This window comes from Lissotriton helveticus, chromosome 8, assembly GCF_964261635.1.
Source record: "Lissotriton helveticus chromosome 8, aLisHel1.1, whole genome shotgun sequence".
Classification (NCBI taxonomy): domain Eukaryota; kingdom Metazoa; phylum Chordata; class Amphibia; order Caudata; family Salamandridae; genus Lissotriton; species Lissotriton helveticus.
The window spans coordinates 1,169,979,404-1,169,995,971 of record NC_136069.1 but is presented as its reverse complement, the minus strand read 5'-3'; the positions used below and the strand labels follow the sequence as shown (position 1 = coordinate 1,169,995,971).

Sequence of the window (16,568 nt, the reverse complement as noted above, 5' to 3'; positions counted from 1 at the left end):
AATAAAACCGATTTAAACCATAAAAAGTATTCCAGAATACCACTCCTGCCTGGCAATATTCTTTGTTCAAGAAATTAATGAAGAGTCTCATGGTGGAGAAGAGGTATTCAGGGTTAATAATACCTTCCTTCTCTCATTGTAGCTTCCATTTTAATAATTGGGTCGTTCAACTGTCTCTTTAAATGACTCAATGAGAACACTTAAAAATATTGCAAATAATGTTAGTTTTTATTGGGAGAATATATTTTCATGTCACTCATCTAAATACATTTTGTAAGTTAACAATACCAGACAAATATACTTTATAACTGAGAAATAGTGATTTACATTTCTTTTTTGTTTGCGTTTCATCTTTGATGTTCTGTTTTCTCACAGGAAAGAATGACCCGACTAAATGAAATCATTGAAGCTTCAAATGAAGTTATCTCAAGAATTGACCAAACTGCTTTAGCTGTCTATGCTGCCATGAAGACCGATCCTAGGCCAGATGCTGCTACTATAAAAAAGTATCTAACCAGTAAATAGTTTTTCTTGCATCCCATTTTCATATAGTGATAGTGTTGATGGAATTGGTTTGATGCGTATAGAAAAAGTGGTATAATATGGTACTTCCCCAAGATTAATGTCAGTGCTGCAATGTGTGTTTTTATTTAAAATTAAGTATTTAAGTCATGGATGTCAATAAATAAAAGTTGTTATATGGTGATGGGTGTAGAATATTGCTGTAAACATTAATCTAAAATCCCATTCAACCAAATCCCATAATGACTACACTGCCCTCGAGAAATTCTCAGCCAAATCAGTAGAGGCTGATCCCTCCTGATGACACCCCAACTAATGACCTGAGGTTCGCTTCAGTCTGTGATTAAACAAAATCTCTGCTTCTGAAACTTATATGCTAATGTTGATTGTTCTTTTTAATGCTTCTTGACTCATTTACCATTGTGTGTCTATTCACCAGAAAACTGCCATTTTACTTCTAAACTATTATTTGCTTACGTTTTTCATTTATATCATCATTCTATGTGGAGTTGATCTTTGTTTCTCCTGTTGTCATACTATGCCTCAATCGCTGTGGTGCTGCTTTAATTTTATTTATTTTTATTTTGAGCTCCAGTGTTTGTGGAAGATTGAGAAATGTGCTTACGTTCAAAATATTCTTGAGGTCTATAGGATTCTGCAATGGATTCCTTGTGCAAATTAGACCATAAATCCTCCATCCAGACGGGCACATTAGAAAGGGCAGCCCTGCTCCTCCTACTCTTGCTCTTTGACATCTACTGAGATATATATCTGTGAAACCAGTTCCCAGCTGCTGGCCAAGGAGGCTATTGAGTGGGTGCCAGCTTATGAGAGAAGAGAGGGGTGCTATTCATGCTACATTGTTGTATCGAACAAGGGCTGTGGCCTCAGGCCTATAGTGGACCTCTAAACGAAAGTCTACTGAAAGACAAATTTGAAGTTCTCATCCTATCTCCGATTCTTTCCTCTCCAGACCCAGGAAATTTGATAATGGCCCTGGATTTTCAGGACCTGTGCAGCTAAAGATGGGGTTGGAACACTTCTAATTTGCTGTGCTGCTCTTCTGGTATCCCCTAGCCTCTCTGGTGTTCAAGAAAGTGATGTCAGTGGTTGCTGCCCACCTTCTGAGGTCAGGAATACACATGTTATCAACTCGACAACTGGCTGTTCACGGCAGCCTCACCACAGTTTGTCATGGACTGAATGATGGCCAAATTCCTGACATCTTTGGGGTTTTCCATCCACAAGATTCCTTTCATTTGGGTTGTCCTAGACTTAGTTGCATACTGGGCCTTTACTGCAGCAGCAAGTGTGGGACATTTAGGTTACTATCCCACTGTTCCGGGCTCAAGGGCTACCTCTCAGACTCCATGCAGATCTTGCAAGAAACAGCTAAGGATCTTCTGTGGTGGCAGTCAACACCAGCCTGACCTGCATCAGACCACTCTTCCCTTCACCAATAATACTTCACGGTTGAGATGGATGCATTGCTCCTGGGTTTGGGGTTGGTGCATTACCTGGATGAGGTAGATATAAGAAGGATGTGCTCTCCAGCAGTGAGTCGGCTTCACATAAATCTTTAGGGGCTTCCGGTCATTTATCATGGAGAGTCCACTGCAGGTCCTCAAGGACAACACGACCACTGTGTGGTACTGAATCAAGCATGCAAGAGTGGAATCTTGGATCCTGTGCCAGGATGCCCTGTGTTTCTGAACGTGTCTGAATCAGTAGAACATCTTTGTGGTAGCCAGCAATCTGGCAGGATTTCTGAATGCCATAGCAGACGAGCTGAGCAGAAGTCGGCTGGCAGATCACGAGTGGCATCATCTCCAATCTGAGGTGATAAGCAGCATCCCCATGTTAAATCTGTTCACGACCAGCAAGATCCCACAGTGTCAAATGTAATGCGCTTTGGAGTTTTCTGCAGAAAAGTCACTGGAATGCGCTTTTAACTGCAATGAGAAAATGATCTCATGTATGCGTTCCTGCCACTACCTCTCCTGCCTCGAGTTCTAGGGAAAATTAGCCCAAATCCGACACAAGCCATTATCAACACCCGGGATTGGGCCAGGAGAGTGTGGTACCTGGAGCTCCTGAGCATGAGCCTTTGTCCTCTGTTCCCACAACCACTTCTTGAGAACTGTCTCTGCAGGATCCAAGGTGGATTATAGTATGTTTTTGGTTGGTATCATTTCACTAACAGTTGGTTTTCTGGTGTAGCACAGGCATGTCAGAAAAGGCTAAATAAGGCTATTGCAGTTTTTATAGGTCACCTCTAATAAAGGTACTCACTTGTTAGGTTAAATCTTTTTTATATAGTCTGCTATCACCCTTAATGTTATCCTGGCGCTATGCAGGTGTGTGAGGCTAGTCCCCGGGAGTGGTGAAAAAACTTACTCAAAAAGCCAAATCTTTCGCTTCTTACGGAACTCAAGAATAGTGGTGGGACTTTGAAGTGTGGTTGGTGTTTGTTTTGTGCTTTAGGCATGATGTTAGAGAAAGCTCGACCTCCGGAACTGCTTCTGTGATTGTGTGGGGTGTGTGCTAGTAAGAGTTTGGCTGAGCATAAGTGCCTGCATGGTTGATGAAAATGTACAAGGCTAAGGTAGAATGTGCCTGTCTTTGGATGAGTACCTTGAACTCTGCTCACTTGTCTATTGAGAGACAGTGGCGTTCCCTCAGGTGTGATGTTATGTGAGTGCTGCATATGAAATTGAGGATGAGTCTGGCTGCTCCTCTCTGGATGGTTTGCAGTCTTTTTGTGAGGTGCTTGGTGATTCTTAAGTGGAGCGCGTTCCCATAGTCCAGTCTCATGATGATGAGAGCCTAGGTGACTGTCTTTCTGGGGTTGCTTGGCAGCCACTTGTAGATCTTTCTCAGCATCTTAAGAGTCTGGAAGCAGGACAGAATGACAGTGTTAAACTGGATGGACATGTCTAGCTTGTTGTTAACGATGAGCCATCTTCTCATTCTGTGCATCCCTTTGATCCAGCTGCATAAGCTTGTTGTTAACGATGAGCCATCTTCTCATTCTGTGCATCCCTTTGATCCAGCTGCATACCAACAACAGATACTCTACTACCATATACTCACCTGGGCCCATAAACACACAATTGAGTAAACCGCTGGAGTCAAAGTTTTGTATACAATTGTTCGAGGCATATGAGCTGCAGAGTTGTACATTTAGCAATAGATCGCCACCTGGTGTTGGGATCGGATGATTGCAGGTTGTTGTTGTTTTCTTGGAAGAAGTCTTTGTAGTTACGAGATAGGTGACTCCTCCCTTGGACAAAACTGCGCATGGTCATCGACTCCATCCTCCGATTGTTTTTCGCCATGATGGGAAATGATGGAGTTAGTAGAAGAAAGAGAAAAGGATGTCCATGCGTGTGCATCTAAGTAAGATGAGTACTGGAACAGATACAAGGCCCGGGGATGCGGGAGGGCATGTACAACTCTGCAGCTCTACATGCCAAGATCAGATGCATACTGGTAAGTAGCATATTCCGTTCGAGGCATATGAGCTGCAGATTGTACATTTAGCAACGATTGTGCAGCAGTGTCTCCCCTAGCGGTGGTCGCTTGTATCCGTTGCAGCATACTGAAATAGTGTGTTCGAGGCATGTGGGCTGCTGAATTTATATCTATGCATAGATCGCCGCCTAGTGTTGGGTCCGGATGATTGCACATTGTTGTCCTGGAAGAGTCTTCGAAGTATCACGAGATAGGTGGCTCCTCCCCTGGACTACAGTGCGCATGGGCATCCCCTCCATGCTCAGATTGTTTTTTTCCGCCATCGGGTTCGGATGTACTTTCTTAGCTTAAGTTAGGAATATATATATACACTCTTTCCCAAGGCCAAAAGGCCTTTGGGGCGTCGGTATTGTCTTTTGTTCGGTGCCTTACACTTGTTTCCACAAGTCGTCGACGAGATTGCGTTTCGACGACAGAGGCCCCATCGACGATGGAACGAAGTCCGTTCAAGCGCTGCCCCGTTTGCAACTCGAAATACCCTCACATCGACATGCACCCGGTGTGCAATAAATGTCTCTCACCGGACCACGACGAGGCCAGCTGCATGACCTGTTCGAAGTTCAGATCGAAGAAAACTCTTCGTCTTCGACGCGCTGCACGACAGTCAGCGCGGGACTCGGCACCCGATCCAGAAAATATCTTCGGGGGTGACGGCGAGGAGGGTGTACAAGAAGAGGATCCTGCTCAGCACTCGGATCCCGCATCGGAGCAAGACTCACCATACCATGAGGACGAGGAAGAACTCTAAGTCCATGATGAAGACATCGTCGAGGTAGGAGACGACGTACCACCTCTCGGAGCCGTCGACGACGACTCAAGCGAGGAGCTAGGCCCAACCGCAGTAGCGGGGCCTCATACAGACTCTTCCACGGCTCAGGTCAAGGCATCGCCGGATGGCCTTAGCCAAGATCTTCATACAAGTTCTCTAGTCCAGCTTCAAGGCCCGACTAAGAACATTTCCATAGAGCCATCGGTCGAGCGGCCACAATCAGAGGAGCAATCGAAACCGAAACATAAAGACACAAAAACGAAACCGAAAGTTTTGACGACAACCATCGGCTCGAAGACTGTGGAGCCTCCCAAGTCAAAACGTGTGCTCGACCCCTCGGGGTCGACAGGGGGCGTCGACCCGAAGATCGGAGCGACAAAGCCTGTGTCTACTGTTCAACACGTCACGCTCACGTCGGCGTCGAAGCCCGGCTCCAAAGATGGCGCCTCTTCCGAGGGACTCAAGGCCCAAAAGGCCGTCGAGCCGAAGATCCAGAAGCCGCAACTGGTCAAGGCCTTCGAGCCGAAAACCACCCTCGGCACAAAGGAACAAATCTTCTCGACCGCAAGCGTCCCTGCTGCGCAGCATTGGATCGAGTCGACAAAAACCCACAAGCACACTGACCAGTCTGAGTCGGTCGGATCGAAATCTTCAAAGCAAGTCGGTCCGTCACCAATGCTTTCGGCGCCGATCAAATACGGCCTGCCCCCGACGGCAAGACCTAAGGCTGTCCAACTCCAAAAAGCTACAGACTCATCCAAGTCAACATCAGTAGCTGCACCCGCCCAGCCTCGAACCGAAGACGTTCAGTTCCAGCCACCGACTTACGACGAACAGTCGAAATTATACATCGACTCCGAATCAGGCAGGCTCACCGTTTACAAACGGAAAATCAGGCCTGAAACACCTGTGGAGCCTTACAAGATACCACTAAAGAAAAAGAGAGACTCTACTACATCTCCTATCCTTTTTGAACCCATACACCCATATGGGCAAGACTATACCTACTCACCCACACCAGTCACTGAGGATGTGGAGGAAGGGGACAATGAGGAGCAGTTTAACTATCCCATTGACGCAGATCAGGATGAGTCCCAGCCATGGGCTAACACTGTTGACCCCGATGAACCACACACCACCCCTGACACTCAGTCATATGCAGTCAAAACTTCGCCTACTGAAGACACTGCTGCGTTTAACGCACTCATTGAAAGGGCAGCCCTTAACCACGATGTCGACATGCACACTGACCCTGTGGAGGAAGACTTTCTTTTTGATATGTTCTCGACGTCAGAAAGATCTGTAAAGACTCTGCCTATGCTCAAGGGTGTGCTCAAACATGCCAGCGACATTTTCAAAGAGCCCACTAAAGCGAGGGTGGTGAACCCCAGAATTGAAAGGAAGTACCGGCCTGCGCCAGTGGACCCTACGTATATCAAGGGCCAACTCCCCTTAGACTCCTTACTGGTGGCTAATGCTCGCAAAAGAGCGAACTCTCAAACAACTGGTGATGCTCCTCCTCCGGACAAGGAGTCCAAGATCTTTGAGGCTTCTGGGAAACGTGTAGCGGCTCAAGCAGCTAATATTTGGAGGATCTCCAACACACAAGCCCTGTTAGCAAGATATGACAGGGCCCATTCTGACACGTTAGAGCAGCTACTGCAACACCTGCCAGATGCTTATAAGGAGGGAGCAGAAATGCTTATACAAGAAGGGAAGTTGATCTCCAACGCGTCCATTAAGTGTGCGTTGGATGCAGCTGATACTGCAGCTAGGGCCATAAACACTAGCGTAATGCTTAGGCAGCATGCCTGGTTTCGCATCTCTGGTTTCAAGTTGGAAATCCAAACCACTCTACTTAATCAGCCAGTTAACCCTAACTTCCTGTTTGGTCCTGAGGTAGATACCACTCTAGAAAAGATTAAAAAGGACACTGACACTGCAAAATCCATGGGTGCTCTGCAGTCTCAACAATTCAGAGGCAGTTCCTTTTGTCGCTCCGGTAACAGGGGAGCTTCTAGAGGCCAGGCATCGCATCAAGCTCAATACACCAAAGGAGCCACACAATCCACCTACAACAAGAACAATAGGGGTGGATACCGTGGGAACAGCACCAAAGGCAGAGGACGTGGAAATAATAATACCAGATCCTCCGCCACTAACAAACGGTGACGTCTTGTCACTGCCCCCCGACCATACCACACCAGTCGGGGGGAGACTTCAGCAGTTCCTGCCAGTCTGGGAAAGCATTACCACAGACAGGTGGGTGAGACAACTTATACGTCACGGCTAATGTCTAGAGTTAACGTCCACTCCACCCAACATACCCCCAAGGCACCGTCCTATGTCCGCAGAGCACATGCACTTATTGCAGCAAGAAGTCATCTCCATGCTGCAAAAAGGAGCCATAGAACTCATGCCTTTAGACCAGCAAAGTACAGGGGTGTATTCACTGTACTTCCTATTCCCCAAAAAAGACGGGTCTCTGCGGCCCATTCTGGACCTCAGACCCCTAAACCAATACATCCTGTCAGAACACTTTCACATGATCACTTTACAGCAAGTTCTGCCACTGCTCAGTCAGGGAGATTTTCTAGCAACCCTAGATCTGAAGGAGGCCTACTTCCACATTCCCATGCACCCCAGTCACAGGAAGTATCTCAGGTTCACCATCAACAACCAGCATTACCAGTTCAAGGTCCTGCCTTTCGGGGTCACTACTGCCCCCAGGGTGTTTACCAAATGCTTAGCGACAGTGGCCGCACATCTTCGGAGACAACACATCCATGTCTATCCATATCTAGACAACTGGCTGGTCCAGGCAAAATCAGCCCAGCAGTGTGCCAGCCACATGTCCCGCACAATTCACCTCCTACACAGTCTAGGATTTTCACTCAATTACCCAAAGTCTCATCTTCAACCCGCCCCTGTATAACAGTACTTGGGCGCGGAAATAAACACTCTCACTGCCACAGCGCAACCAAACGCAGCGAGAGTCAACAGCATGCAGGCACTGATTCAGAAATTCAGGCCACAACACTCACTCCCAGTGCAAGTGTTCATGCAACTGATAGGCATGATGGCCTCATGCATCTTTATAGTCCCTCATGCGAGGCTACATATGCGTCCGCTGCAGGAATGCTTAGCACGCCAGTGGAACCAGGCTCACGGACAGCTGAAGGACCTAGTGTTGGTGACCGGTCGTGCATACAACTCTCTACATTGGTGGAACACACAAAACCTTTGCAAGGGACGACCGTTCCAGGAGCCTCTAACACAGGTGGTGCTAACAGCGGACGCATCTCTCCAGGGCTGGGGAGCTCATGTCCTCCATTATACTGTGCAGGGACTGTGGACCACACAGCAGAAACGGTTGCACATCAACCTCCTAGAATTGATGGCAATTTTCATGGCTATAAAGGCATTCAAGTTGCATCTCTGCAACAAAGTCGTGCTTATCCGGACGGACAACATGACTGCAATGTATTACATTCAAAAGCAGGGGGGACACACTCCCCACAATTATCGCACAGAGCATATGGAAGTGGGCCATTCAGAGGAACATGTTCCTCATGGCGGAACACCTCCCAGGCAGGGACAACCAAATGGCGGACCTGCTCAGCAGGCACAGTCATCAGATGCACGAGTGGGAGATACATCCCTCGGTGCTCCAACCATATTTCCAGCAGTGGGGTCATCCAGAGATTGACCTTCGCCACGCCAGAAAACGCAAAATGCCACACCTTCGCTGCCAGGTTCCCTCACCCGCAATCTCAGGGCAATGCAATATGGATGAACTGGTCAAACAGATTTGCGTACGCTTTTCCTCCAGCACCACTCATACCGCTAGTGGCTCGCAAACTGAGGCAGCACTCCATGACACTAATCCTAGTTGCTCCAACGTGGGCAAGGCAAGCCTGGTACACCACGTTCCTGGAACTTTCAGTGGTGCCCCACCAGCGACTAAAACTCACGCCCAGGCTCCTCACTCAGAGCCATGGAGACATTCAGCACCCAGATCAGCAACAGTTAAGCCTTGCAATCTGGGCTCCTGAGGTCATAGAGTTTGGCTACCTAAACCTGCCCCCTGACTGTATGGACATCATCAAAGAGGCTAGAAGACCTACCACCAGGGCATGCTATGCAGCAAAATGGAATCGTTTTGTCATCTATTGTTCCAATAATAGCATTAATCCACTGGATGCTTCCACGCAAAACATCATATGTTACTTGCTGCACCTATACAGATGCAATCTTGCGTATCGTTCCATCAGGATACATTTAGCTGCAATGGCCGCTTATCTTCAAAATAGACAGCACCTCTCCCTTTTCAAAGTGCCGGCCATTAAAGCTTTTATGGAGGGACTCAAAAGAGTCATTCCTCTGAGACACCCGCCTTCGCCTGTCTGGAACCTCAACATAGTCCTCACCAGGCTCATGGGTCCACCATTTGAACCTCTTCACTCTTGTGAGATTCAATTTCTCACATGGAAAGTTGCTTTTCTGGTGGCAATCACGTCGCTCAGACGGGTTAGTGAGCTGCAAGCCCTCACTATTCAAGAGCCTTTCATTCAAATTCATGGTAATAGGGTCGTGCTGCGTACCACATTAACCAAACTATTGAACTACCAGTATTTTTCCCAAATCCTGATTCAGTGGTAGACAGAGCACTACACACACTAGATGTTAAAATGGCTCTCCTGTATTACATAGACAGGACTAAAGACTTCAGGAAAACTAAACAACTGTTTGTTGCCTTCTCTCCACAACACAAGGGCAACCCAATTTCAAAGTCAAGTATAGCCAGATGGATCGTTAAGTGCATACAAATCTGTTATCAAAAGGCAAAACGCACATTAACAGTTCCCCCACGAGCGCATTCCACACGCAAGTTAGGGGCATCCATGGCTTTCCTGGGTAACATTCCTCTAGAGGACATTTGTAGAGCAGCCACATGGACCACCATCCACACATTCACCAAACACTACTGTGTGGATGTACACTCAAAACAGCAAGCTGCTGTAGGTCAAGCTGTTCTAAAAACTCTTTTTCAAACTGCTGCAGCTGGCTCGGGCAACCGCCGCTAAGGAGGGTACTACTATTTATTCTATGCATAGATATAAATTCAGCAGCCCCACATGCCTCGAACGGAATATGCTACTTACCAGTATGCATCTGTTCTTGGCATGTAGGGCTGCTGACATTTATATCGCCCACCCTCCTCCCCGGTGCCTGTCGCAGCTGTAGCACTCAGTTTTATTCTCAAGCATGGTCATCACTTACTGTATCATACTCCATCTCTGCCACAATGGCGAAAAACAATCTGAGCATGGAGGGGATGCCCATGCGCACTGTAGTCCAGGGGAGGAGCCACCTATCTCGTGATACTTCGAAGACTCTTCCAGGACAACAATATGCAATCATCCAGACCCAACACTAGGCGGCGATCTATGCATAGATATAAATTTCAGCAGCCCTACATGCCAAGAACAGATGCATACTGGTAAGTAGCATATTCCTTTAAGTACAGCTTGGCCTACTGCAGCTTGCTGCTTGGCTTGCACATCAACACAATAGTGTTTAGTGAAGGTGTGTATTGTAGACCATGTTGCTGCTTTGCATATGTCCTCTAATGGTATGTTTCCTAAGAAATCCATAGAGGCTCCTAGTTTGTGAGTGGAGTGCGCTCTAGGAGGAACTGTTAGTGTACGTTTTGCTTTTTGATAGCATATGTGAATACACTTTACAATCCATCTGGCAATTCCTCCTTTAGAGATGGGATTGCCTTTGTGTGGGGAGAGAGAAAGATACAAATAGTTGTTTTGTCTTTCTGAAGGATTTTGTCCTGTCTGTGTAGTATAGTAGAGCTCTTCTAACATCTAAGGTGTGTAGGGCTCTTTCTGCAAAAGAGTCCGGTTTTTGAAAAAACACTGGTAACTCTACTGATTGGTTAAGGTGAAAAGGAGTAATGACTTTTGGCAGGAATTTTGGATTGGGTCTAAGAACCACTTTGTTAGGGTGGATTTGAAAAAATGGTTCTTCTGTTGTGAATGCTTGTATTTCACTCACTCTTCTGAGAGAGGTGATGGCAAGAAGGAAGGCAGTTTTCCATGTTAGGAATTGCAGTTCACACTTGTGTAAAGGCTCAAAAGGGGGACCCATAAGTCTTGTAAGGACCACGTTTAGGTTTCATACCGGTGCAGGTGGTAACCTAGGTGGAATTATTCATTTTAATCCTTCCATAAATGCTTTAATTGCAGGTACTCTAAAGAGAGATAAATGCTGTCTATTTTGTAAATAGGCTGAAATTGCTGCTAAATGCAGGCGTATGGAAGAATAAGCCAAATTGGACCTTTGTAGGTGTAGAAGGTAGCAGATGATATTTTGGATGGAAACATCCAGTGGATCAATGTTATTGTTGGTACAGTATATTGCAAATATTTTCCACTTAGCTGCATAACATGCTCTGGTAGTGGGTCTCCTAGCTTCTTTAATTATGTTCATACAGTCTTGTGGTAAGTTTAAGTAACCAAACTCTAAGACCTCAGGAGCCAGATTGCCAAATTCAGTTGGTTTGGGTCTGGGTGTCTTATTTCTCCATGGTTCTGTGTTAACAGGGATGGCGTGAGCCGTAATTTTTGATGTGGAACTAGTGAGAGATCCAGTAGTGTGGTGAACAACGGCTGACGGGCCCATGTGGGGGCCACTAGTATTAGTTTGAGAGACTGTTGTCTGAGCTTGCGTACTACTAGTGGAATGAGTGGGAGAGGCGGAAAAGCGTACGCATATCTGCCTGACCAGTTCATCCATATCGCATTTCCTTCCGATTGTGGGTGTGGAAATCAGGTAGCGAAGCTTGGGCATTTCGCATTCTCGTTGCAAACAACAACCTGCAATCATCCGAGCCCAACACCAGGTGGCGATCTATTGCTAAATGTACAACTCTGCAGCTCTACATGCCAAGAACAGATGCATACTGGTAAGTAGCATATTCCTTCTATATCTTCCACAGTAATCAGGATTAGTTATTCAGTACCTCTGTTCATCTCAAAATAACCCTTTCACTGATCAAATAGTTCTTTCCTCTGGTCGATGGACCATTAGTTGAACTAGTTGATGGTGACAATGTACATAACTCTTAACTTTTGTATATTAAAGTAAAATAATCACAGATTCTGGAAGTTTTAACATTTTTATCTAGATTTCAAACGCATGCAACCATCTCAAATGCACAGTGCAATAACCGTCATTCTTTGGAGAGAAAATGTAATTATATCATCAAACAAATATAACACTTACTTACTCAATGAACAATGTCTAAGGTAAAAGGAGAGGATAGAGAGAAAAGAACATCTGCAAATAACATGAAATTATATTTACCAAGAATGGTGTGAAGACCAACCCCATGGCCAAAGGGCTGGTAAGGGTCCCCCGGGATAGGTCAGGAGACAAATACTTCAGGACAGGATTCAGGGCAGGATAGTTGACCTCTCTAGAATACAGACGGTTGTGCCGCACCCCTCACTGACACTCTCTTCCTTCTCGTGATTCTTCCGCTAACTTCTTATCTAACCCAATTAAATTAGGATAGAAGGGTTCTGTATTCAACTCTTCATCAGCATCTCACAGCATACCTCCCAGCAACGGCATTCATGGATCTCCGCTCCACTCACAGCATCTCCGCATCGACGACTAACTGACTAAATAAGGCTATCTCCATTATACCTTTCGTTCTTCGTGTTCCCACCTACTAAAGTTTCAATATCTTAAAAATACGAGATCTATTTGGTCAGGCAAGGGTGGAAAGATCATCACACCATACTTGCATGTCATTTAAATCCGTCAACTATTGTTCGCAAACCAATCCCCTTAATTTTTATTCACAAATTTAGTTCACACACGCATTTACATTTTATTTGCAACATTTTATAACAGTCTGAATGTGAGTCCACATCGTTGAGCTTTTCACCATCCGTTCCCAGGGTATAACACTTGCAACCTTGGCTCCCGTTGAACATCTAAGTCATCATTCCGGGTTAACTTTTCAGTAGACATTCGCAGCCTTCCCTTTACTCAGCTTACTTCAGTTATACAAGAGCGGCCCAAATGTGCATTAGTGATAAACTCAGAAAGACAAATATTAATTTCAGAACCAAAATGGTTTCACCGTTTACCACCCATATCTTCTCTATTCCCCTTTACTTATTAAAACTTTCTCCGCATTAGCATTAGTAAAATAGCTCATTTTCGTTGCAGCTAAGCAGATGCCATGCACGCGAGTCTTCAAGACTCCATTTTAGTGTCTTCTGCTCATGCGCAAGAATTTCCCTCCAAGCGATAGCTCGTCATCCTGCATAGATGCAGTTGACGCATGCGTATTAAAGATTTCTTATTTAAAGCGGTTTTAGTCCTTCGTTCATGTTATCCACGTTAGTAAACACATAAGCAAGCTTCACTAACACTCATATTTGTGTGGTGCGCATTAGTCTTACACAAAACAATTTTAATAACTTGTTAGTGAATTAAAGGAGCGATTGCTTCTGAGCTAGTCTTTTTTCTACGAGTCCTTGCTCCATCACCTTCTACAGTCAATACTGCTTTGACTCTACTGCAAGGTCTATTCAGTTGTGGCAAATCACATCAAGCAAACCTTTTCTAGAGTTCCCTTTACCTCATTCCCTCTTTAACTACGGTGAGATACTGCTTGCTAATTTATTCTAAATATTTTAGTTAATAACCAAGTCTTGCATCAAACAGTTAAATTAGTTTTCTGCAGCACAGTTTTTACATCTCACAGGTTCACATGCAACCCCTTCACTCCGACCATGCCCTGTAAGGCCAATAATATGTTATATTGATTCTTTATTTCCCAGTTCCAAACTGCCAGTCTTGAAATTGGATGCACATTTCGAGCACGCTATTTTGCACACCCCTTGTTACTGTAAATTAGCACAGATGAAAAGGGTTGTTCAATAAATGAATCTGAAGACTGTGTGAATCTCAAGGGGCTTATGTGGTTCCAGTTGATAACTTACCATGTCTGTTTAGAGACTTCACCTCAAGTGATCATCCACTGGTGTTTTTCAGTTTTGTATATCCAACCATTAGAGCGCAGTAGTATGTGAAGCCGAAGCATCTGGTTCTGAAACATCTGATTCTGTGCCCATCTTGAAGAGAGGAGTTGGCCTAACAGCCAGGGCGGTCGACCTCGAGTCTGGGAAACCGGGTTTGAGTCTCGGCAATGACGCTGAACATCCTGTGATTCTGGGCAAATCACTTAATCTCCCCGTGCCTAACAAAAATGAATGTGTCCTCATGTAACGCAACTGGTGCCCGTGCAAAGTGCTCTGATACCCAATACCTTCGGGTCAAGATCGCACTGTATAAAACTCCACCAAAAAAAGCTGCATAACTGATGTAACTACAAACTTCATCACTAGTGTAAAAAGCTTGGTTACTTTGTTGTTATTTACAGCTGTGTGCGCCTTTACAGGATTTTTAAGCACAAACTGAATGCTTTCTTTTGCACATTTTGCATAGTGACATGGACAAACAGAAGACCACCCTAATTGATGCTCTCTGTCGGAAAGGATGTGCACTAGCCGATAAAATTCTGCAGCTGCAGTCTCAGGATGGCGCAGTTTCAAGTGAAACGGAAGGAAAAGAAGATGATCAAGAAGCTATTTTAGAGACTTTGACAGAAACATACTGGGAGGCTGCAAAATGGACAGAAGTGTCTGATGCAAAGGTAAGATTTCATCGTTGTCATGGGTACGAATCACACATCCTTTTCATCAGAATAAACTGTCTTAATCTTGGAAATTGATGAAAAGTCAACTACTGTTGCAAAAAAAATTTATTTACCAAAATGAGAGGTGGATGTACTATTTACTGGACGTAAAATACTGATCACAATTTGCAACCAGTATTTTTTTTACCAATAATTTTATGAATCAACTTATGTACCATTAGGTTCGTTTTTTAAAAAGAAAAAACAAAATCTGATTGAGTCACAATGCGAACTATCTAATATTCATTAATTTTGACTCCGTATAATTGGTTGCAGATTGCGACTAAGAATGGTTGGCCCTATTCACAGGGACAGGGGCCTTCACCACTGCTTACTCTGCAACAATATTTTTTTTCTTCTTTATTCATTCACAAGTTGCGATTGGGTTACTGCCATTTGAGGTGTAGGTAAAGTTTGGTTGTTTTGTGACCGGATTTCGCTCGAAAAACATTGATACTGAAGACATTGATTTCATATTTTAAAGGCAAGTCCACAACAGGGCTCTTCCAGGTACCAAATGGGTATCCATTCAAACTCTTATTTTAGAAGTCTGATTAAAATGGGATTAAAATCGTTATAATATCTGGACCAACATTTCCACTTTTGGTTGTATATTTAGGTAATTTATTTTGTTTCCAATCAGTCTCTCAATATTGTTCACAGGCACGCTGACATCAGTTCTTTTTTTTTCCGCGCCAACCAGCAATGAGATCCGAGAAGAGCTACCCCTCTGTTGGTTTTAGAACACAATTTTTTCTACGTTTTGTTGACTGTTTTTGATGCATTACCTCCTGGTGTGTCGAGATGTCATCTCAAAAGACAGGTTTTAAGCCTTGTGGTGCCTGTCACCAAACTATACTGATGATGGACCCACTCATCATTGTCTGTGGTACCTGGAGTCGACCACAACAGCAAGTCGTGCCCCAATTGCCAGGCCATGGTCGTGAAGGCTTTGAGAGAGCGGTCCCTGAAGCTGGTAGCTGCTTGGCATGCGACTCCGCAGAAATCCTTGTCCCAGTTTAGGGAAAGGTCCTGGGATCGTTCGCAGGGCCGAAGTCCTCTTCGTCCCAAAGTTCTCCGGACCCTCTAATAAGCGGCACAAGAAAAAGAGCATGATGTCTAAGTGCTCTTTGACTTCTCGTCTGTAAGAGGGAGCATCGGCACTCGAGGCATGGTTCTACGGAGCTTGAGTCTGGGTCGACGCCATTCCTCCCTGACTTTCCAGGCACCAGAGCAACCCCCTCCCAACTCAGAGTTTAAGGAAACCATGTGTCTCATTTTTGCATGGCCCAACCCTGTCGATGTGCCTTTTGGACCCTGCTGGGTCAGAGGGGGGCCCCATCTGGTTTTGCACCGGTGAGCCCCCAGGGAACAATTCCTGGATCTGGACTGACACCGGTCGTACCATGTCGATCTTCCCCTAAGGCAGACCTGATGCCGATACTCCAGACGCCACCATCTCCACTTTGATTCCCCGACTCTGACACGAAGTCGAATGGTTGTCTCTCAACACCAATGCTGGCAGGACCTTGAATTCCTAGATTGGAGCCTGAGCCCTGTACCCGTGGACTAACGCTCAAGGAGGGATAGGCGGGGTTGCTGGACCCTGAAGAATACCATCCATAGAAGACCCTACTGTGGACTGTACTGAGGAACTGGGTGAAGCCAGTAGACTGGATACGTCTCCAGATACTGGTATGCTTTCTCCTCCTCCCATGGCTACGGAGGAGAGAGCCTAATGCACAGTGGTGGTGGGGAGGGCGGCTGGAGGTCTTGACCTTCAGTTGGCCTCAGTGGCAGTCAAAACCAAGTAAGTATACTTGTGAAGTGCACGGTTACTCCATCTCGGAGTGTCCTGGCGCTGTATACCGCTGGGGAACCCGTCCTGGCTTTCCCTGTGAGATGGTCCCTCCTTGGCACCTCCAAGGTGAAGCCAGGCATCCCCGGCGCTGA

At 45.6% G+C, this 16,568-nt stretch overlaps 1 protein-coding gene across 1 annotated transcript in view; it reads left to right on the top strand.

The window, feature by feature from the left end:
* Nucleotides 1–16,568, top strand: part of LOC144773867 (tripeptidyl-peptidase 2-like) — a 457,098-nt gene that overhangs the window by 360,239 nt on the left and 80,291 nt on the right. The window contains exons 19-20 of the mRNA XM_078658951.1: nt 376–506; nt 14,366–14,573. Coding sequence (XP_078515077.1) covers nt 376–506; nt 14,366–14,573 — 339 coding nt within the window. The remainder of the gene's footprint in view (nt 1–375; nt 507–14,365; nt 14,574–16,568) is intronic.